Source organism: Natator depressus, chromosome 2 (assembly GCF_965152275.1).
Source record: "Natator depressus isolate rNatDep1 chromosome 2, rNatDep2.hap1, whole genome shotgun sequence".
NCBI classification, from domain to species: Eukaryota; Metazoa; Chordata; order Testudines; family Cheloniidae; genus Natator; species Natator depressus.
Window position 1 is genome coordinate 38,169,685 of NC_134235.1, and position 24,748 is coordinate 38,194,432.

Below are 24,748 nucleotides of genomic sequence, written 5' to 3' on the forward strand. Positions count from 1 at the left end.
GTTGGGGTGTAGGAGGGGGCTCAGGGCAGGGGCTTGGGGTGCAGGAGGGGTGCAGGGCATGGCAGGGGGCTCAGGGCAGGGGGTTGGGAGCTCAGGGCAGCGGGTTGGGGTGCAGGGACATGGTGCCAGCAGCTTCTAGGAGCGGCATGGGGCCAGGGCAGACAGGGAGTCTGCCTTAGCCCCGCCACGCCGTGCCACGGGGCTGGCAATCCTGTGGGCCAGTTAAAAGCCCTGATAGGACGGATCCGGCCCGCAGGCCATAGTTTGCCCTCCCCTGATCTACTCTCACCTCCTGCACACTGAAGGCCACAGAACCTCACCCACTCCAGAAACAGACCCCTAACCTCTGGCTGCGTTACTTAAGTCCTCAAATCATGGTTTAAAGACTTCAAATTACAGAGAATTCACCATTTATGCTAGTTTAAACCTGCAAGTGACCCATGCCCTATGCTGCAGAGGAAGGCAAAAAATCCCCAGGGCCTCAGCCAGTCTGACCTGTGGGAAAATTCCTTCCCACCCCAAAGATGGTGATCAGTTAGATGCTGAGCATGTGGGCAAGACCCACCAGGCAGATACTTGGGAAAGAATTCTCTGTAGTAACTCAAAGCTCTCCCCTTTCCTACTATTTTCCCCCCTTGCTTGGGATGCAGGCTTCAGATACTTTCTGCAACTTTGACTTAAAATAATTCCAAGCCTCCTCCACATTCAGATCCTTGAGTTCTTCAGGCCAGTCCACTTCCTGAACTAACTCCGTTAATTTATTAAAGTTAGCTCTTTTGAAATTAAGGACCTTTGTTGCAGATCTATTTTTGTTTATTGTTCCATTTAGTTTAAACTGAATTAACTCATGATCACTCAAATCAAGGTTGTCCTCTATAACCAGTTCTTCTAGGAGGTCCTCACTACTCACCAATGCCAAATCTAAAATGGCATCACCTCTTGTTGTTTCAGCAATTATTTGGTGAAGAAATCTGTCAGCTATCACACCCAGGAAAATCTGGGCCCTACTGTTATTAGTAGCACTTGTCCTCCAATCTACATGTGGGAAGTTAAAGTCTCCCATAATCAGACAATTCCCAGTAGTGTTTATTTCATTAAAAAAAAAAAGAGGTCCATATCCAAATTGGATCCTAGTGGTCTGTAGCAGACCACAAGCATATATTAGGGGAACCTCTAATAGCTTTCTTCCTCAAAGTGATTTTGGCCCAAACAGACTGTCTTATCCATTCCATCACTTCTAATTTCTTTACAGTCTACCTCATCATTAATATACAATGCTACTCCAACACCTTTGCCTTTATTTCTGTATTTCCTGAACAGCACAGACCCTTCAATACCTGTACTCCAGTCATAATTACTATTCTACCATGTTTCTGTTATCCCTATAATATCTGGTTTCACTTCCTGCACCAATAGTTCTACTTCCTCCATTTTGTTACCCAGACCCCTTGCATTGGTGTACAGACATCTTAACTATTGCAGCTTGGCTTCGCCCACATTCCTTGCCCAATTGGGTACAGTCATTTTACTGCCAATATCACCTACCTGACTGGTATCAGCACTATCCTTCCTCTTAATGCCCATTCTCCTACCCACTGCTGTTCCTTTCTCCATTGCTATATCCTTTCTTACTTGATTTTCCTCCCGCTCAAACTTAAAATCAGTCATGGAAATTACATGAGCATCTCCCAATGGTCTCCCCTGAGTTTCTAGTTTAAAGTTCTTGTAATAAGTTGTGTCATCTTCCATCCGTGAAGCCTGTTTCCCTCCCTACTCAGGATGAGTCCATCCCATGAGAACTGTCCTCTGTCCATGAATGCCTCCCAGTGGTCAAACATCCCAAAGCCCTCCTTCTAGCATCACTGTCTGAGCCATCTATTGATCATCATAATCTAGTCTCACCTTCATTCTCCTCCTCTAGGGACAGGCAAAATCCCACTGAAGATCATCTGAGCCTCCATTTCCTTAAGTGTATTCCCTAGCCTGGCATAGTTTCCATGGATATGTTCCAGCAAGAATCTAGCTGTGTCATTTGTTCCCACATGAAGGATAATCAGCAGATTCTTTCCTGCTCACATTAGGATCCTCTTCAGCCTCAGGTCCACATCCCATATCTTAGCTCCCGGCAGACAGCACACCCTTCTGTTCTCCGAATCCGCTCTGGGGACAGACCTGTCTGTTCTTCTTAGTAGGAGTCACCAGTCATGTAAACCTGCCTTTTCCTGGTGATGGTGTGTCTCAGCCATCGCCGTCTGCCTGTTCTTTCTGGCTGCAAGTCTTTTTGTCTTTTATTCTCCCTTGCAATCTTCTGCAAGTCATCCTGTATCCTCTTGGGGCTCTGAACTCTGGGTATCTCCATTGACTCTTCCCCTCTTCTTATAAGACTATCCATACTTCTGTTCTTCCTTTCCCTCCCCCCTTCAGTTACTGCCAGCCATGCCCTGCTTCATTTTTCCAACTCAGCAAACCTGTCCCTGAACTCTATTTGTGAGGTCCCGCCCACCACTCACATGAGGGGAAGGAGGTGGAGAGGAGCGGGCACTTACCAGCAAAAACAAAAGTCAGGGCCCGGAGCCTAGAAAGTCTGCCATTTCATCAAAGGAAAATGATCATGCATCAACCTTGTTATCGCAAATGGAGTTTCCCACACACTTTAATCCAAAAACACTGGTTCAGATAAAACAATAATATAGATTTATTAACTACAGGAAGATGGATTTTAAGGGATTACAAGTGCTGATGCATTAAATCAGGATTGGTTATAAAAAGAAAATAAAAGAATAAAACGCAAGCTAATACCTAATTTAACAAGCTATGTGAATTTAAAAACAAAGGGGTTTTGTCTCACCATATACAACAGTCTGTATTGAAAAGCCTTCCAGCCGAGGCCCCTCTCCCAGTTTAAAGATGTTTCCTTTTCGTCTTTCAAGCATTGTAGCTGCTGGGAGTAGAGATGGGAAGAGAAAGGGGTGACGTGGAGGCCACTGTCTCTCATTCTTATACCACTCTCCCCTCTTTGAGGATTACCCCCAGCTGGGGTGAAGGTGAAAAACAGTCTTTTGTGGACTTGAGGTTTGAACCGGCGTTGTGATGAAATATAAATTTCTTATTCATACCTTCCCCATGCCGGAGAATGGCTGTGTAAGCAGGTGATAGCTCTTTAGCACCTGGCTGGGGTGTTGGTCTGTCCTTTATTCCTGTGGTACTGGTTTGGGCCTACTTTTCCTAAACTTGGAGTATGTTACAGCAATGTTATATAGTCGAAACTTATGTATATCGACATTGAATGTAAAGTTATATTTTACCAGGTCAATTATATTCAGCAGGTTATGAGTTTTCAAATTATACCCCACAAGGCATACTTGTACAAAATTTTTCACAGTCTTGTAAAAGTGGTGACTATAATAGTATAGACTGTCACAAAACAAAGAGGTTATGTTACCTCTGTATTTGGCCCTGGTGTCACCACCCCTGGAATAGTGTCCAGTTCTGCTGTCAATAATTCAAGAAGGATGTTGATAAATTGGAAAGGATTCAGAGGAGAGCCAGGAAAATGATTAAAGGATTAGAAAACATGCCTTTTATTGTTACACTTGAGGAGTTCAATTTATTTAGTTTAACAAAGAGAAGGTTAAGGGGTGACATGATTATGGCAGCATGCAGAACACAGGTACTACAAGTGTGGCCACATGCCACAGTGAAAGGCAAGCTGCATCCATACTTGTCACTGTGGTGTGTAGCTACGCATCCTGGAGAAAGGCTCTGGCATCAGGGAGCTGCCAGAACCTTTCGCCGGTGCTGGGGAAAGGCTCCAGCAGTGAGTAGGCAGCAGGACACTCCACTGGTAAAAATAGCACTATAGACACTGGAGGCTCTGCTTGGCAGGGCCGGCTCTAGGATTTTTGCCGCTCCAAGCAAAAAATTTTTTGGCTGCCCTGGCTTTTTTTTCGTGTCCCACCCCCGGTTCTGCCCCAACTCTGCCCCGCCCCAACCCCTTCCCCAAATCTCTGGCCCCGCCTCCTCCCCCCCATTGCTTCCTGCGGCTCCCCCCCACACCCCCGTGCCCTATCTCACCTCCGCTCTGCCTGCTCCCCTGAACATGCTGCCGCTCCACTTCTCCCCCCTCCCTCTCAGGCGAGGGAGAGGCAGCGCGTTCAGGGGAGCAGGCGGAGCAGAGGTGAGCGAGGTTTGGGGGGAGAGCAGGAAGTAACGGGAGGGGGTAGAGGAACCGCTCCATGCCCCAACTCACCTCAGCTCCACCAGCGCTGCCTCCCCCGAGCGCAGCGCCGCTCGGCTTCTCTTCCCTCCCTCCCAGGCTTGCTGCGCAGGAAGGGGGAGAAGCGGAGTGGCGGCGGCGAGCTCAGGAGAGCAGGCGGAGGTGGAGCAGAGGCGAGCTGGGGCAGCATGGCCGGCGCTGGAACGCCGCCCCTAGAAATGTGCTGCCCCAAGCACCTGCTTGTTTTGCTGGTGCCTAGAGCCGGCCCTGCTGCTTGGGCATGTAGAGAGACGTGTAGGGTATATACCCTGGGGGTTCAGACATGTAGGGCACTCTTCTCTACTCTGCTTGCCTAAGCTGTGGCTCACTGTCTACACTGCTATTTATACCCATGCAGAGGTGCTGGAACTAGGGGTGCTGGGGGTGCAGTAGCACCTCCTGGCTTGAAGTGGTTTCTGTCATATATAGGGTTTACAGTTTGGTTCAATGGCTCTCAGTACCCCACTATAAAAATTGTTCCAGCACCTATGTACCCATGCTAGCTGGGTGTGCAGTGTCTGTACTTACATGCTACATAGATGTATCTTATACGTACCTACATGGGGAAACAAATATTTGATAATGGGCTCTTCAATCTAGCAGAGAAAGGGATAATGTGGTCCAATGGGTGGAAGTTGAAGCTAGACAAATTCAGATTGGAAATAAGGTTTAAATTTTTAACAGTGATGGTAATTAACCATTGGAAAAATTTAACAAGGGTTGTGGTAGATTCTCCAATATTGACAATTTTTAAATCATTTTGGGGAAGTTTTATGGCCTGTGCTATACAGGAGATCAGACTAGATTATCACACTGGTCCCTTCTGCCCTTGGAATCTATTAATTTATGTGCAGGGTCTAATATATGTATATATTTGTTTTGACTCAAGACATCTTGATAAAATGAAAAAACTCTATCTCGTGAGCAGTGGAGATTATTTTCTCAACTCAGAAGTCTTATTCAAACTGGACCTGCTACTTGGAGACCAGTGGAATACAAGACACTTAAAATGGATTCAGCCTGAAGTAGTGAAACCTTTACTTCTTTACTGGTAGGGATAACCGAAGATGAACTCTGAAGCCATTGTTTTTGTAGTGTTTACTTCCTTTTACTTTGACCCCAATCTGCTAAAGTTGTGAGGGAAATTCTGACCTCATTTACTCTAGTACAACCCCATGGAGCTAGTGTTAGCATAAGAGACAGCAGATCCTGGCCCTGTGAATTTTTGTTTGAGAGATCTGAGACTCAAGGTCAAACTCTATATTAAACTACATCCTGTACAGCCCATCTAAAGTCGCTGGTGTTGCACATGATATAAATCTATGCAGAGTTTGGCCCTGACAATTTACTGTTGGACCTCTGTTATACAGAATATTAATAGCTGTCTTGCTGTAACTTTGAAAGCCTGCTTACTGCACTGCTGCTAAAAGTTTAAATGTGGATAATTATATTTGCTTGTATTGTAAAGCACTTTGAGATCTGAGCATTAAAAGTGTTATACAGAGCTGAATACTATTATTTATTTAGCTTTGATTTACAAAGGCTGTTCTCTCAAGGACTTCACAGTAAATCATCTGTCTTCATATTAATTGTTCTCCTTCTGCTGTAGTAGATTATGCAGATTCTAACCTAGTTTGCAAAGCATAATCAGCCATATTCTTTTTCATTTCCTCCTCACCCCCCACCCCTGCCCCCAAAGTGAAAATCTGCATTCATGAACTAAGGCTACCAAATTACTTCATGCTACCACAGCGCCTCATGGGAGTTGTAGTTTGGGTGTCTCATGGCTCCATTCTCTTTTATAGACTAGACATAGATTGTTAGATTGAATGTAAATTGCAGTCTCGTAAACAAAAGCAGCTGTATTATACTTTGCCATTTAGAACCCTAACATAATTTAGGCAATAGGTCACTTTTATATTTAGAGTAGTGTAAGAGGTAAATTTATCTTTTATGTTGTCTGATCTTTAACTCTGGTTATTAATAGCACCATACATTGATGTAGTAAATGTCACATTAGTCCAATAGTTTGTGTTTTGAATAAATTCTGCTTGTATGTATTTCCCCCCCTGCAGGGGTCCCAGATTTTGTGTCACTCATACAGCTGCAATACAAACTGCCAGTGCAAAGTTGAAGCAGTGGCACACCTCTCACGAGAGACCAAGGACAGATATTGATCCTTACCCACAAATGGTGACATTGTTGCCACTGCGAGCTAAATCTTGTATTCCAAGGTTAGCACCTTCCCATCCTCAGGTAGGCATGATAAGGACCCTCAGAAGTTAACGGCAAAAGTTCTATTGAATTAAAAGGGACATGGATTTCGTCCTCATTCCTTGAGTCAATTTAGAGTCAGATCTAGTTAATCTAAGCTTGTCTCATCCAAAATCTATGTGTAAAATGCAGTAGAATGCTACTGTGTTTTGTACAGTAGCTCCCATTCAAACTCCCATTCAATTTCTGTTCACAGTTACACCCTGACAACTCCATTGATGTCAGGGGGCCACAAGGATATACCTGAGAGCAGATTTTAGCTGAAAATTTCAAATTTCATTGAGTTACATAAGAGCTAGAAGGCAAGATTCTGCTCTCTAGTATCCTGGTGTAAATCTGGATAGTAATTCCACTGGTTTCAATTAAGTTACTTTGGACACATACTTACTAGCGTAATGGAGAGCAGAATCTGGCCCACTGTCTCTCAGATCATAATTGTTTAGTCAGAACAGCCATCTGTGATATTTTTTCTAGAGATGGTCTCAAGCTACAAAACTCAGATCTAGATATGGATTTTTAATATACTAGAATTTGTACATTGCGAGATCAGGGTTCTTGACTCAGCTCATCACAAAGGGCCTGAATATGAGAGGTCACTTCAATGGAATTTGCACGTACTCAGCAACACTCAGGATCAGGTCTCAAGATAGGAGCTATTTACAAATTGTGAATCCAGATCACAGTTCAGATTTCAAATACTCCCAAGGATAAAGGATGCTCTGATTCAGGGGTGAGTTCAAACCCATCTCTAATATTTTTATTGGAATAATTTTTGGAATGCAATTTTAATATCTATGTATATTAAAAAAGTAATTAATGATGATAGATGGTTCATTATGGTCTAAATTAATCTTCGAGGCCTGATGTTACTGCAAATGGCTTCAGCTGTTTAATTAAAATTTCATGAAACTTCTTGATTTCACTTTATAGGGATTTATGCAAACATTTTTCTGGTTGTTGTTTTTAATGACGTGGGCTTGGATCCTTTGAGATACTCGCTGAGTCTGGATTTTGAATGAACTCACAGTCTAATGGAAACAAACAGATTTTCACCTGTTTTCATTTCAAACTCATACATAGTGCAGTTTCATTGCATAGCCCTAAACTGGTCCAGATTTGCTTGGAAGAGTTTTGCATTTTAGCAAAACTTTCTGGGAACCTAGCTTCAGATAACTGAATTTATAGGAAAGCCTGAAACTAGGTGAGCTTTGTGTGGTCTCAGGTTTTGTCAGAGCTGTGCAAAACGTTCATAATTCTAAGTTATTCTTTGAACATCTCAACTGATTTGTAAACTAGAGGACATTCATCTGCTGCCATTCATTTTCATCAGCATCCTTAGAGTTCAAAAGGAACAAAATCCTGGTCCTGTGAGCAAAGTTTGAGCAAAGGGCTTTGTCCAGGAAAGTATGCAGGGGGTGGTGGAAGTCTAGATGAGCAGGTGCCACCACTGGGTAAAGAAAAGACTAGTAGATTGCATCTGCACTGTGTGTGCCCCCGGATGTGCCCACATTTACCCCTTATGGTGAATAGTATAATAATGTACAGCTTCCCCCTACACAAGTTGTCTGCTTCCCTGTGCAATGTCTATCTGCTTTGTTTTGTAGTTTCCATGTCTTCTGGATCAAATCTGGAATCAGGAGCTACAAAGACAAAAAGGGTTACATTAAAATTGAAGGATCGTGATTGTTTAGGTGATTTGTTTAATATGGGTCATGTTAAACAAGATATGCCATATTCTCCTGTACCTTCATTCCATTTGCAGAAATCCCACTGACGTCAACTGGAATTTTATGTAAAGATGGAGGTGAAATATTGCCCTCTGCTAGCAACTTTTAATGCTTTGTAGTTATTAAAGGATGATGGAAAAAGCTTGAACCTACTTTACATATTGTGATTGGAAAGAAAGTCCCTGATGTCAATAGAAACCTTTAATTGGAGAGCATCAGAAAGAACAAAGGTCGGAAAATTTATTACTGAGTTGTTCTATTTTTCTATTCCTTTAGAGAAATGAAACCAGCTCACCCACAACCTTATTAAAAACAAATGTGATGAATTTATCTTCTAAGAGAGCTACCAGATTATTGTCAGCTACCCTGCCACCAAGTGAAACCATCATAAGGGATGATTTCTACAGTGTAACCAGTAAACCTGATGTTAGTAGAAACAGGTAGGTGCAAAAATCTCTTGTGTATTATCTATAAATCCCATACTTCTCACCTATTTAACATGGTTTTACAAAAGTCTTAAGATACTCATTGTTTTCACGGAATGCAACTTTTCCATTGCCCACTAATTTAATACAATAATCCGCTCACAAGAGCACAGTTATGATTTAATCTGCCTGTAGTGGAAATTTCTTCCTAACCTCTAGCTGTTAGTGGTTTGCCTGTGCCCAGGAGCATGAGGGCTTTGTCCAGGGAAGTATGCAGGGGCTGATGGAAGCCTAGATGAACAGGTTTATTTAGATGAGCAACATTTATTATCGTTTCTGATGTAACTGTCAGTGTTCTGACTGGGCACATACATATCTTTTTAAAATCCTTCTAAGCACTTGGCCTCCACGATAACTTGTGGGAAGGAGTTCCACAGGTTAATTATGTGTTATGTAAAAAAATATTTTCTCTAACTTAGTTTTAAATCTGTTGCCTTTCAATTTCATTTAATTTCTATTTGTTCCTTCTATAAGAAGACAGGCTAAATAGTAATGCTCAATTTATCTTCTCTATACCATTTATTATTTTGTTACGCCTACATCATGTCCCCTCTTATTTGTTTCCTCTCTAAACTAAACATTCCTAATCTTTTCTTAAGCAATTATCAAACATTTTTGTTTCTTTGTGGGTGCAGGCCAAAATCAGTGGGAAGCAACATGACTCGTCTCTCAGCTGTTACTGATGATACAAAATGCCTGAAGTCCCAGACAGATAGAAAATACACCTATGCTGAGTTGCTCCCAGTAAGTAGCCCTGGAAGAACCTGGCTTCCCGGAATCTATGGTTGAAGATACTTCATTCTACAGTATAACCAATCAAAGGGGGTACGCCCACTGATTTTGGAAAATGTGTCTGATTATACAGATAATATCTTTGCCTTGTGCAATGTTTTAATTAGAAAGTAGGGCTGTCGATTAATGGCAGTTAACTGACATGATTAACTCAAAAAAATTAATCATGATTAAAAAAATTAATCGCCATTAATCGCAGTTTTAATCGCACTGTTAAACAAGACAATACCAATTGAAATTTATGAAATACTTTGGATGTTTTTCTACATTTTCATATATATCTTGTATTCTGTGTTGTAATTGAAATCAAAGGGTATATTTTGATTACAAATATTTGTACTGTAAAAATGATAAACAGAAGAAATAGTATTTTTCAATTCACCTCTTACAAGTACTGTAGTGCAATCTCTTTGTACTGAAAGTGCAACTTACAAATGTAGATTTTGTTTGTTACATAACTGCACTCAAAAACAAAACCATGTAAAACTTCAGAGCCTACAAGTCCACTCAGTCCTACTTCTTGTTCAGCCAATTGCTAAGACAAACAAGTTTGTTTACATTTACAGAAAATAATGCTGTCCTCTTATTTACAATGTCACCAGAAAATGAGAACAGGCATTTGCATGGCACTTTTGTAGCGGCGTTGCAAGATATTTATGTGCCAGATATGCAAAACATTCATATGCCCCTTCATGCTTTAGCCACCATTCCAGAGGACATGCTTACATGCTGATGATGCTTGTTAAAAAAATAATGTGTGAATTACATTTGTGACTGATCTCTTTTCGGGAGAATTGTATGTCCCCTGCTCTGTTTTACCCACATTCTGCCATATATTTCATGTTATGGCAGTCTCGGATGATGACCCAGCACATGTTGTTGTTCGTTTTAAGAACACTTTCACTGCAGATTTAACAAAACGCAAAGCAGGTACCAATGTGAGATTTGTAAAGATAGCTACAGCACTCGACCCAAGATTTAAGAATCTGAAGTGCCTTCCAAAATGTGAGAGGGACGAGGTGTGGAGGAGCATGCTTTAAGAAGGCTTAAAAGAGAAACACTCTGATGTGGAAACGACAGAACCCGAAGCACCAAAAAAGAAAATCAGCCTTCTGCTGGTGGCATCTGACTCAGATGATGAAAATGAACATGCGTTGGTCTGCACTGCTTTGGATCATTATTGAGCAGAAGCCATCATCAGCATGAACGCATCTCCTCTGGAATGGTGGTTGAAGCATGAAGGGACATATGAATCTTTAGCGCATCTGGCACATAACTATCTTGCGATGCTGGCTACAACAGTTCCATGAGAACACCTGTTCTCACTTTCAGGTGACATTGTAAACAGGAAGCAGGCAGAATTATCTCCTGCAAATGTAACCAAACTTGTTTGTCTGAGTGATTGGCTGAACAAGAAGTAGGACTGAGTGGACTTGCAAGCTCTAAAATTTTACATTGTTCTATTTTTGAATGCAATTTTTTGTACATAATTCTATATTTGCAGGTTCAACTTTCATGATAAAGAGATTGTATTAGGTTAATTGAAAAATACTATTTATTTTGTCTTTACAATGCAAACACTTGTAATAAAAATAAATATAAAGTGAGCACCGTACACTCTGTATTCTGTGTTGTAATTGAAATCAATATATTTGAAAATGTAGAAAACATCCAAAAATATTTAAATAAATGGTATTCTATTGTTTAACAGTGCGATTAATCGCACGATTAATCTCGATTAATTTTTTTAATTGCTTGACAGCCCTATTAGAAAGCCAGAACTCACCCATAGTTACCCCTCTATGGTATCCATTGGTCTATTCTATTTTTTTATTCTTAGACTAGGAAATAATGGTGGTAAGTGTCATACTGTGGTATGGTAACTACTAATAAATGATTATGTTTTAATCATAATAATGTTCTTTGTGTGATAGTAAAGAGGATTATTATGTGTGAGTTAATGGATAAATGCTTCAATAGAGACATTCCCACAGCTTAGTACAGTTTTGGGCAGTATTTTAGTGATCAGTGGAAGTGAGAGCTTGAATATGGCCCTAAAATATGCAGTAACAGTAAAATATACATCAGAAACATTTTTTTTCATCACTCCTACACTTTATTGTATGGCTTGTAAAATTACTGCCTCCAAAAGCAACTCCCTGAATCCAGTGCACAGAAGAATGTTTTCTTAATTTTTGCTGAACTGATGGAGGCTTTGGGGGCTTCCTGCTTCTTGAAGTCCAAGAATTAAGAAATAATGCCACACATACAACTATAAATCCCAAACTCTTCATGTCCATTGAACATTCCAGAGGTGTCCTGTTCTTTCATAGAGATGTTGGCACTGCTCAGGAAATAAACTCTAATGGTTGAACCTTTCATATGTGCATTGAGTTCCTTAATCTGTTAATGGACTGGTTTCTTTTATTAGGATAGTACTCTTGTTTATTCCTTTGCTGAAGGTATTCTCGTTTAGTTAACAGAAGGGGTGGTGGAACAGGCTGATATTTGTGGTCAAGTGAAATTTATATTGGGGAACCAAACATTCAGGAAATATTCACACAACTGAATATCTCTATTTGTATATCCCTGTCTTTTGTCTGGAGGAGTCTATCTCTAGCTGAGGGGAAGAGAGGCCCAGCCATTTATTCTCCACTTGGCTATTCATGGAGGCTATCAAGGACCCTTATGGTCATTTATGCCACCACAGGACATGACGGTGGAATCTGCTTGGTGTAATGAGTGGTCAGCGATGACAGTCGTTAATCACTCTCTCATCACTGACCCAACCATCTGCCCACCAGGTTTTGACCTGCCAAGGCACCTGTGGCCATCCCTGAACCAGTTTCGAACAACACAGGGCAATTGTGCAGCCAGTCGCTCTTCAAATGGAGTTTCTCTAATGACCCATGATGTAGATATAGTCAACTTCAGCCTACATTGCATATCCTTGACGAGTGCCCAATGACTTACTTTGATGGTGGGTGAACTCCAGTATGAAGATGATTGTGCTGTAGTTGCACACTCAAAGAAGGATCTATAAAGAGCCCTTAACTGCTTCTCTGAAGCTTAAAAAAGTGTAGGACTAACCCTGAACATTGGAAAAACAAAAGTTCTCCACCAGCCAGCTCCTGGTCAATCATCAAACCCAGCAAGGAAGTTCTACATTGACAGAGAAGAACTGAAACTCTGAAACCAGAGAAGAACCTTGCCTACCTTGGCCACCATCTTTCACAGAGGGCAGCCATAGATGTTAACATTCAGCACAGAATCCGCTGTGCCAGCCTTGTCTTTGGCAGACTGTCTTGATGGGTGTTCAACAACCATGACATCAGAACACACACTAGACTTCGGTGGTAATCCCAACTCTCCTCTATTCCTGTGAGACTTGGGTGACCTACAGAAAACACCTGGAAAGCCAGCACTATCACTTTCTCCAGAAGATCCTCAACAGAAAGTGGAAGGATCGCCACATTAATGTCATTGTCCTCATGGAGGCCAACACCTCCAGTACTGAGGCCATGATTATCCAGCACCAGGTGAGGTAGAGAGGGTACTGTGCGCGCATGCCTGATGCATGCCTACCGAAACAACTGCTGTACGCCCAACTCACCAAAAGAGAAAGGAAATGGGGAGGCCAAAAGAAACACTTCAAAGACACCCTCAAGACAACGATTAAGAGATGTGGCATCGATACCACGCACTGGTAGACAGTAGCTCAGGACAGGGCTAACTGGTGAAGACTTGTTAGAGAAGGAATGATCACTTTTGAGAAAAATTGCCTTGCCCTGGTTGCAGAAAAATGCCAGAAAAGAAAGGACAAACAACTGTCATACAGCAATCATGGCCCAACCCTGCCTTCCAACATCACCTGCAATATCTGCCAACGAGTTTGTGTCTCAAGGATTCAGTCACCAAAGGACCCATAAAAAGTAAAATCTGTGGAAGAGATCATCCTTGACCTCAAGGGATCACTGCTGCTGCCACCCAGCTGATGATGATGCTATCAAATGGCTGGGCACACTGAGCATATGCTGAGTATCAGGCTTCCCATTGTGTGACCCCTTTCTCACGAGACCCTCTCTCAAAAGGCCCTGCTCTTTCTTTCCTACCTGCTCTTGAGCAATCTTTGGAGAGAAACCTCCCATCCCCAATCCTTCATCCGCTCCCAGTGTCCTCACAGGATGAAACCAGTCTGCCACATATCTCCTCAGCTCTTCAGGGGTCAGCTCACTGGCCTGCATTTTCCTTGGGATTCTTTGCAGGAGGATAGGAGGGAGATGTCAAAATAGACTCTCTCCCTTAAATCTCTCCTGTCCTACACAATACTCCTGGATACTTTGATACCTGGAAAGTTACTGGAACAAGTTAATAAACAATCAATTTGTAAGCACCTGGCATGCCAAACCAACCTAATTTCCTTCTTTGACAGGGTTACTGGCCTAGTGGATGGGGGAAAGCAACAGATTTGATTTCCTTTAATTTTTAGTAAGACTTTTGACACAATTCTACATGATATTTTCATAAACAAACAAGGGAAATGCTGTCTAGATGAAATTACTATAAGGTGGGTGCACAATTTGTTGAAAGACTGTACTGAGAGTTGTTATCAATGGTTTGATATCAAATGGGACCCATGGGGGCGGGGTGTGTGTCCTCAGTCTGGTATGCTTCAACATTTTCATTAATTACTTGGATAATGGAGTGGAGAATATGCTTATAAAATTTGTCGATGCACTAAATTGGGAGGGGTTCCAAGCAGTTTGGAGGACAGGATTAGAATTCAAAACAACCTTGATGAATTGGTCTGAAATCAACACGATGAAATTCAATAAAGACAAGTGCACAGTGCTACATTTAGGAAAGAAAACTCAAATGCACACCTACAAAATGGGGAATAACTAGCTAGATGGTAGAACTGCCGAAAAAGGAGCTGGGGGTTGTAGTAGCTCACAAACTGAATAAGTCAAAACTGTGATGCAGTTGCAAAAAAAGGCTAATATCATTCTGGGATGTATTAACAGGAGTGTTGTATGTAAGACACAGGAGGTAATTGTCCCACTCTACTTGGCACTGAGGCCTCAGCTGGAGTATTGTGTCCAGTTTTGGGCATCATGCTTTAAGAAAGATGAGACAAATTGGGGAGAGAGTTTAGAGGAGAGCAATAAAGATGATAAAAGGTTTAGAAAACCTGACCTCTGAGGAAAAATTTTAAAAACTGGGCATGTTTAGTCTTGAGAAAAGAACACGGAGGGGGATCCGATAAGATTTCAAATCTATTAAGGGCTGTTATAAAGAGCATGATAAATTGTTCGCCACATCCTTGAAGGAAGAACAAGAAGTAATCAGCTTAATCTGCAGCAAGGGAGAATTAGTTCAGATATTAGGAAAAATGTTCTAACTTTAAGAATATTTAAGTACCAAGGAAGATTGTGGAAACCCCCTCACTGGAGGTTTTTAAGAACTTGTTAAACAAACACCAATCAGTGATGGCCTAGGTATTGTGGGTCCTGCCTCAACACAGGGGGATGGACTAGATGACCTCCGCGCACCAATTGTATGTGTAATATAATGTAAAATCTGGTTGACTAGAGTTAAGATGTCAGCTGAACAGTCTGCGTAACACCCCATTTCAACATAATGACATCTAAGAAAAATTAATCACCTTTATTTCTTGCTGTTCTGTTAACCTAGGGTAAAAGTCCTACAGAGAGTGTTGTCCTAGGGGGTTCTAAAATGGAATGCATGCTGCAGTCTCTTTATGTGGAGAACAGAGCAGGCTACTTCTTCACACGCTTCTGTGAGAAGTCAGGGAATGAGGTATGAGGTATTTTCTTACCCTGTGATAATTTATTCCATAATTGACTGAACACCAAGCTACAGAGGGCAGCCAGGCTGAAAAAATAATTGGAGAAAGAAAGGGGGGGTGGTCATGCATATTTTGGAACTAAAGATGGGCCTCAACCTGACTATCCCAAACCTATTTGAAGTCTGAGTGTTCCATCAGGGATGAAAGGGACTATTCATTGTGAATAACTGCCTTTTCCATCTGGCAGAAAAACCATATGAGATCCTGGCCTGCAGAAAGGGGGGGGGGAGAAGAATATATACTAGAATATAATCTCTTTCACATGCTAGTCTTTCGCTCCCTTCCTTGTGGTGTCAGTAATGTCCAGAAGTATCCAGCATTTGCATAAAGTTCTTTAGCGTTAACTGAAGCTCCATGAACTTCTAGGAAACATCATTATATTTCTTCTCTGCAGTCTGCAAAGCCACTACTTGCTGCAGGATGTAGAGGGAGAATATGTTGGAGCTAGTCAGCGTGTAGGCTTTGCAGAAGCAGTGAATCTTTAGGAAGGATTTGAAAAAGATGAGGATGTAGGCAGTGGTCATTCCATCCATTGGCAGGTTTCTTATAGATTTATCACAGATGTCTAGAATGCAGCAGCAGTGGCCAGAAATGCTTTCTTCTGCCTTTGGCTCTCCAGGAGACAAATAGCCACAATTTTTCAAACCTGGGTGCCTTAAATTAGAATCCTAAATTTACATTTAGCCACCTACATAAAACTGGCTTGACTTTTCAAAGAGGATGAGCATCCATAAATCCCACAGAAGTAAATGGGATCTGTGGTGATCACTCCCTTCCAAAAATCAAGCCATTTATATCAAGTGTCTTCAGCTGTGGTACTTGTGTTCAGCCTGACCTCTGATTGAAACAAGTCTGTAACAAACAGGTTATGGAGCAAAACTCCTCTCTTCAGCAGGTATTCCTTTAACTGTCAGTCTCATGAAGCAGCTAGCCCGAGAAATGTGACCCAACCCTCATAAGTGAAGGGCTAGAACAGAGAGGTGGGGGGAGGAGGGGAAGAGCTAGCTCCTTCTTCTGAAAGATGTTTGATATTTTTGTTTGACTCAATGAAATGGGGGCCAAGATATGATACCTTAGAAACACATATAATAACAATATAGTCAATAACAATATAGTCACAATAACATATGCCCAGTATAAAACATTTAATTGTCTGGATTATTGCTGCAAAATGCAATCCCACCATGGCACAAGTTCTGCACGTACATTATCAACATTTCTTAAGTGCTGGCTTCACGCCATCAAAATGTGGTTACTTTTCAAATGTTAACTGTAACGTTAACAATTTTAATGGCCAATTATATGCAAAGGATACAATAAAAGATATAATATCGCAGTGACAATGCCATTAAACATGTTGTCCTGTTGCCAGTATGCAACAGAAGATTAAAACCATCTTAAATTGAGCTTGATTTATGATGACCCCAAGGAGCTAAACAATTACTTGGATTGGAAACCCAAGCTTTTATAAAGCCCTGATAATTGGGTAGTAATAACTTATATTCTTTTTCCATCTGTAGCTGTGGAAGAACAGTGCGTACTTTTGGTTTGACCTACAGGCTTATCATCAACTTTTCTACCAAGAAACCCTTCAGCCTTTTAAACTATGCAAGCAAGCTCAAGTAAGTTATAAATGTGTTTTCCCTTCAGTAATATCTTTGTTCAATGTAAGACTGTTTAAAAAAGACAGAAGAACTGAAAGGGTTTCCAAGTCTCCCCAACCCCAAGCAAAGGAAATTTGAGGTTGTGGACAATAAATCCAGCTTTAAATTGTTACCATGGAATTGCTTGACTTAAATGTTAGCCATGCATAGTTTGTTTCATAGGATCAGTTCCATTCCCAGTTTTTTCTATTAATATTCAGTTTGCATAGTCTCCCCTTTGCTACTCACTGCCCATGTTACCTCTTATTTGAAAATAGCTACTGTTAATGCTGATCATTCTTTTCGTATGTATATGTGTAAATCAGTTGCTACCCTCTCCCATGAGGGTTAGAATTTCAAATCCTGAAGCCTAAGCTTAGGATATTGACTTTAGTCATAGAAGTGGATCTTCCAGTTGTCAGTCTTGTAGCTTTTCCTTTTCTTAATTGCAGCCCATTATTACTCCTGATTATACAGTTACTCTCCCTCCTTGGTGTTAAGCTGCTGCATAGATTTTTAGAGTGCTAATGAGATTGCTTACCTGTGAGAGTTCTTCACTGGCTTTACACTGTAAGTTCGGGTGCAATGAAAAAGTTAATTATTCTCCCACTGACCAGCAATGTCGATAACTCAGACCCTGGCCCTATAAGACTGTTGGATACTGATGTGGGAGAAAGATACAGCCATTTTAAGTATGCCATATACATTTTACTGTCATTTTGAGAAACTTGGGTCTCCTTTTCCTTTCTAAATTATCCTGTGACTGGGCAAATTGTATCTAAACCTTTAAATATATGTCCGTTGCCCCAAAGACAGCAGACCCAAGTATCGCTTAGGGAGCACCACTTCCCATGACCATAAAGCATATGTCTGTAGAGAGAGGAATGGCAATTTAAACAACCAGGGTAATTTAAATTACAATGTAATTTGCATTTTAAGTTATTGCTGTACTGAGCAGTTGTAACTCTCCCTCCATGGCTTTTCCATAGCACTGAGTGTGCATGGGTCAGTGGCTGACTGTGGGCATTGATTGAACTGGCAGAGGGATGGCTACTCCTTGGGATCCTTGTCAGGGGAAGGAGGAGGCACCTCCTACTCCATGCTCTCATACCTGCCCAGAAACACGTGGAGTCCATGTGTGTCCATGGGGAGCTGGGGAGTCTCAACCTACTTCAGTCTCCCATTGGCAGGTTCACTGGAGACAGGGACCCTCTCCTCCCGCATCACTTATGGCCCTCTTAGAGCCATCTTAGACCCACAGGTGCTGTGTTGGCTACCCCTACCCTTTAGTTGCAATTGTCACAGCTGGGTTTCTGGGCTTGCTTTGGCGGGGCTACGGAGGATTTTTTCCTGTATTTGCAGCATCCTAAAGGCCTGGTAATGTAGGAAATTAAGGAAAAGAGATCACAATTAAAACAAACAATAGACATTAGACTTCGGTGGTAATGTCATTAGTAAGGGGTAATAAAACAGAGTAATTATTGTCAATACGTGTGTCCAATGTCCAGTACATATGAGAGGCTTTAGAGGCTAGCGTCTAGGCTAAACCAAAGCCTGGGACCCAGGAGTTCCTGTGGTGGAGTCACCCCTGCTGCCCCCACCACCTTGTCTGCGGAGGAGGATGCGGAAGCTACAACCGGCTAAGTCACTCCCTCAATGTCCACAGAAGCCTGAGGGACTTTGTCCTGGGCCTCAATAGCCTGTGGGCATAGGAATGTTTTAAGGTGCATGAAGAATAAAACACCCTTTGTCTGTACCCTCACTCTCCTTCAGAGTGAGAGAGTAGCAGAACTGAATCCTGTCTTCAGTTAGGGAGGGCTAGACTAAAGGAGTCAATCTTCACTCATTGGGATGTTAATGCTTAAGGCTAGTTAATCTCATACTAGAGCCTGGTAGTCTGAAGGGGTGAGAGCGGAGTATGGGCAGCATGTTCAGAGTTAATAAAGTTGCAGCCTGCTTCTTTAATTCCACCTCAGTTCTGCATCTTCATTCTTCTGTCTGTCCTGATCTAAGCGTTCTTACTCATGGGCAATAAGGGAAACACCACAATAACTCAGGGATAACAAACACTCAAAGCAGTCACAATGCTGAGTTTTTCTCTTTTTCCTAAAATTCAGGAGGACACATTATAAATTGTATGTGTCAGTCTCTGTCTTAAGACAAAAATGTCAAACCTAGTTGCCTAAAGTTTGATGTCTAAATTCATATTTAGGCACTTAAATATGTGAATGTCCTGCCTTGAGTGCCTGCAGAACACCTATATATTAAAGGGAGCTGCAGGTACATAGGATCTTTGAAAAATCAGGCAATTTTTATTTAGGTGTCTTAATATGGATTTAGGAGCCAAATTTACTTTTGAAATTTTTAGCCTTTGGGCCCGAGTCTCCATTGCGTTGCACCTTGTGCAGTCATTTGCACGAATGCAAAGTGGATATGAAATACTGCCGTTCTGATTTGGTCATGTTTTATACTTACTTTGCCCTGGAGTAAAAGGCTACATGACTGAAAAGCAAGCCTTTAGTCTTGTCTTATCTTATTTCCAGCCCTGGCCTGGTGGTGACAGCAAAACATCATACAATCAGCGTTACTAGGCAATCACAGAAAGCTGCATACACATGACCATTAAAGTAAATACATCAGAACGAAATATGTGAAACTGTTCCATTAGCATCACAGCTGAAATGAAATATAACAAATCAACACATGTGCTGAAACATTTGGTATCATTCTCAAGTTTGCCTTTTAAGGCTGCACACAAATTATTCTTGTTTTCATTGGAACACAGATGAGAGTCAAGCTGTATCCAATCAAAAGGGCCTGCTTCTGGAAAAGATGCCTTCCCGAATTCTGCACTCACCTTTGAAACAATGAGATAGTTATTCCAGCTACTCCTAATGTCAATCAGATTTCTAACAGCACATTGTCATATATTTTACTATTTACTACTCAGAGAGATCAAGTGTTTCATACAATTTTCTGTACATAACACAGTTAAAAGAAAGAAGAAACTTTGATCACTGTATTTTCCTGGTCAGTGTTTTATCTAAGCTTTATGATATGCCCTGGCATGTGTTTCCTTAATATATAAGTGTGTATAATAAAAGAAACTCAAGTGAGGATGAAATGTGATGCACTAGAAAAAAGATGAGTGACAGTAATAATCCAGGAATGTATGGGTTATTTCACTATAAACACACATGCTGGAGTGTAAAATGAATTGGAAAAAGAAAAATAATAAAGAAACAAAAGTTGCAATCTGCAATGAAAAATAGTATTTAGGGTTAGACAAATTTAATACCATTATTGGAAATATAGTATTTTAATACTAGAGCCAATTTAGATGTAGAGTTATTATTATCATGGACTTGTTGGGGAACAATACTTAGCATCCTTTGTGTTTTTGCATAAACCTAAGCATTCTGAGATTACATACTGAAAATCTTTACATTTAGGGATGAGTTTAACCAAACCCCCAGATCTGAACACTCCCAAATTTGGGAGTTCATAATCCAGACCTGAATCATAATCTGACTTTCCCAGAAGTTTGGTATATTTACATTTGGTCCATTATAAATAACTTCAAGATGCAAATTCTGATCAGACTCCAGATTCCGGTTTTGGTTTGGACCCATCACTAACTTTAATACTTTTACAGAAAAATATATAGCTGGAAGGTAGGAAAATTCTTTGTGTGTTTTACTGAAGTTGCAAAACATTGAATAAATTAAGTCTGATAGGCCTGAGATTTTACATATGCAAAGATCTTTATTTGAATTTTACAGCTTTATGTTCATTTAATTTAAAGCAAGTCTCTTGTAATACACAATATAATGCTCTATGAATTCCTTAGTGCACAGGCTCGCATAGGGGCCATTCAGGAGTTTCACAGCCCCAGTGAAAATCTGGAAGAACAGTAATTCTTATAGTTCCCTTGCATGGAGCGGAAACAGGGCCTCTGATACACCATGGTAGTTGAGCAGGGCAGTCACCCTGGTCACCAGCTTCCAGGAGGAGCCAAACTGCTGAGAAGCTCGCTTTTTTTGGTCTCGGCTGCTCAAAGAGTGGAGATGAGCACCGAAAATGTTTTCCACCCTGGGGGTGCTCCTGGATACACCCATTAAGAGCATGTAATGTGTTCTTCCCTCTGAAACTGACTGGCTCCATTTGACAGTGCAGGAGAAAGCCATGTGCACCACTTCTCCTCCACTTGTTTGTGATGACCAGCACAATTTGCAGTAATATCCCATTCACTCCTTACATTCAGGCTAGGGCAAGGTGTGCAGTTGTGACTGACCCCTGTATTGGGAACACAAGGTGGTGGAAGGTTCCTTGTCACCTCTCCCATCATGCATCAGCACAAGCACTTAGTCACACTCTGGCCCTATATTTCTACTTGGGGGCTCAGATATTACAATGATGGGCATAGTATAAAAATCTTGATAGAAAGGTAGGTTGTTTGCCAGCTTCTCAGATGTCATAAATCTGTATATCTCCCTTGAAGTCAACAGAATTATATCAGTTTAGAGCAACTGAGGAGCTGGTCCTTAGGGTATATGTCTACGCTGCACTGTAAACCTGAGTGTCCACACCGAATTGTAAATCTGGGTTTACAGTTGCTGGACCCTGGTCTCAGAGCCATGCTAACGCATCCATACTGCACTACACAGACCTTCTGACTCAGTTCTGTGAGTGCATCCACATTGCAAAATGACAGGGCTTGGACCCAAGTCACGGTGGTATTCAGGCTCTGACCCACCCCGTAGTGGGGTCCCAGGACCCAGGTCCCGAGTGCTTGCTGACCTGACTCAGACTGATCTGTGGGTGGATGGATGTAGGGCTTGGGCTCTAGCCTGAGTCAGAGCCTGGCCTTCATGTACCATGTAGACATACCCTGAGTTAGGGAAAATTAGAGCCCTCCTAAAGCTCATTTAACACCTGTAAATTCCCATGTCTAATAAGTAATAACTATATATAGCCTAATGGATACAACATCTGCTTTATGTAGGAGCTCATTCTGTAGCATCTCCACATGTGAAATGGAAGTGGTGTCACTAGCAGTTCCACAAGTGGAGCAGCTGCTGCATCAGGCCCTGATGTTGCAAAGTGAGTTCAAAGCCTGTTAATAATTTATGACATTGTCTATCAAGACAATTATAAACTGGTTTTCCCCACTTTTCCAATTTCTAAACCAAAACAAACAGAAAGCCATTTGAATGAAAACATTTTGTATATAAAAAATTCTATTTAGAGAGAGAGAACAATTCCATCAAAGAAAGATGTATTTTGCTTTTTAAAAAGCCACATTACAAGAGGGTTAGCTATTTAAATGACCAGGTTAAATGTAATACACTGCGGTCTTCAGTCTTCACTAATTCAGAGCTCCCATGTGTGGTTTTATGAGTGGACCAACTTAATCCTATTGCTGTCTAATTTGACTTGAATAAAATGGCTAACCCCTTTCTGAGATGGTTATTTTTATAGATATCACATCTTTATATGACTGGACTGTTCTTTTTCTAACTTGGCTTTTTTACATGTGAAATGTGTTGGATCAGATTAAAATATGATGTAACTGTAACTTTATTAGTTTTAAGTAACTTCCAAGGTTTGACATCACTATGAGTCTAATTAGTGCTGTATCTGCAAAATTTCAGTTTATTTTATAATTAGCCAGGGGTGTGTATTGATCTGATACATTTGGTTGAGTTCCTCAGCTTAGCTTTACCTATGGATTTGTTAGTTTCTTAGTCTCACCCCTACACATGGGAACCTTTATCTGGGTCGCGAGGTTATTACATGGGGGGATCACAAGCTGTCAGTCTCCACCCCAAACCCTGCTTCACCTCCAGCATTTATAATAGTTTTAAATATTAAAAAAGTTTTTAATTTATAAGGAGGCTTGCTGTGTGAAAGAGCTCACCGGTACAAAAGTTTGAGAACCACTGCCCTAGTGGTATCCATTAAGTCAGCTCCAGTGCCCTCTGGTGCCGCACACGCATAGCACCAGTATAAAGGGCCTGCCAACCCCACACACCTACAGTTCCTGCTTACTGCCCATAATGGTTGCTGGAATTCCTCATTGCTCAGGCAATTTTCTCCTAATGATTTTTCCTACTTTTTAGTGTAAGTAGTTATTGTAGTTGGTAGTTAATTTTTTTAATAGATAAGTTTGAACACCTCCGCACTTAGTTAGCCGGGTCGTCTGCATCCCAGTGCCGGGGCATGTAGCCGGTTGTCTAGCTTCAAGACCTCCACTTCCTGTGGCAAGTCGGTGCCATTGAGTGACCTGCACTTGAGTAGTCTCAAGTGCTTAGGGGAATCTCACAGGGAAGACCGCTGCCAGATTTGCTCAGTGGCACCGGTGGTGTCAAGACTTGAACCTCCAGGGACACCGGTACTGATAGGGAAAGTAGGTCCCCTGGCCGCCGCAAATGAAGTCGACTTCAAACTCTGCACCAAAAAGGACCATGAAGCGAGACTAAAGGTCCTTCTCATGGAGACAGCCTGAAGACTCGCCTCGGAGCCATGTTCAGACTCAGCACCTGAGCACCTCAGCCTCGGTGTGGAGCATTTCTCCCACCGGCTGGGAGTTGCGGCACCGATCTTTTTCTCCAGTGCCTCAGAAGTAACATTGAAATCACCAGGAGAACAGCCAATCTCCAGTGCTGAAGACAAGCAGGCAGGGGGACCGAGACAGAGCAAGACCCCCTTCAGGCCACTTTTCCTCCCTGGTACCTCAACTTAGGTGCCCTCAGCTCCGGTACCACTGCAGGCTCCACTGACGCCAGCACAGGAGCCACTCCTCTGGGAAGGCAGCGTACCAGCCAGTTTGCAGTATTGTCGACTCCATTTGCGGCGGCCAGGGGACCTACTTTCCCTATCAGTACCAGTGTCCCTGGAGGTTCAAGTCTTGGCACCACCGGTGCCACTGAACAGCAGAGACCTGTTGCTCGGACTTCAACCAGTACTGTGTCTGCCCTCTAAGGGAAAACTCCCTTTGGCAGCCTTCAGGTGATCTTCGCTGTGACACTGATAAGTGGCCCTGAAGGAAACGGCATTGTCATCAGAGACAGAAGTGGGGTCCTAACTCCCCCACTGACACAGCCACCCGTGCTGCTCCCCGGGCCATTCCTTTTTTACTGTTGCCCCAAGTAGAGGGGTGCCACCAAACACTTAGCTGCCAGGTCCATGGGGACCGGCGCCTATGAAATCACTGTTTAGGAACCCATGGGGTATCCTCCCTCCTCAGGACAGCTTCTCAAGGCAATCATACTTAGTGGCCTTGGAGAGCGTGACACCCCCAGTACTGTGCCGAGAGACCTCTCACCCAGACTCCGGTACTGAACCTGACACCGAGCCTCAGGAGGAAGTCCTGCAGTCCTCTGTGGAGATTGAAGAAGTGACGGAAGCTCCTCAGCTGCTTATAACCTCCTCATCCTTCTCTCCAGACAAGGCAGTGATGGCAGCAGGGGTGTCTTCACCGCAAGATGACCACAAGGTATACCAGGACTTGTTAAAGAGGGTAGCCTTGAACTTGAGAATACAGGAGAGGTGGTTAAGGAGACAACACATAGTCTCTTAGACATTTTGTCAGCAGCGAGTCCTTCTAGAATGGCTCTACCACTCAATGAGGCGATTATGGATCCAGTCAAGGCACGGTGGCAAACCCCTGCCTCCCTCCCTCCAACAGCGAAGCGCACAGA

The 24,748-nt window shown here is 42.1% G+C and overlaps 1 protein-coding gene across 3 annotated transcripts in view; it reads left to right on the forward strand.

Moving 5' to 3' along the window:
- The window catches only part of RGS22 (regulator of G protein signaling 22), a 102,979-nt gene that overhangs the window by 38,984 nt on the left and 39,247 nt on the right, over nucleotides 1-24,748 (forward strand). For all 3 annotated transcript variants that reach the window (XM_074944041.1, XM_074944043.1, XM_074944042.1), the window contains exons 10-15: nucleotides 5,145-5,306; nucleotides 6,331-6,511; nucleotides 8,533-8,696; nucleotides 9,377-9,485; nucleotides 15,228-15,353; nucleotides 16,923-17,024. In XM_074944041.1, the coding sequence (XP_074800142.1) occupies nucleotides 5,145-5,306; nucleotides 6,331-6,511; nucleotides 8,533-8,696; nucleotides 9,377-9,485; nucleotides 15,228-15,353; nucleotides 16,923-17,024 (844 nt within the window). The remainder of the gene's footprint in view (nucleotides 1-5,144; nucleotides 5,307-6,330; nucleotides 6,512-8,532; nucleotides 8,697-9,376; nucleotides 9,486-15,227; nucleotides 15,354-16,922; nucleotides 17,025-24,748) is intronic.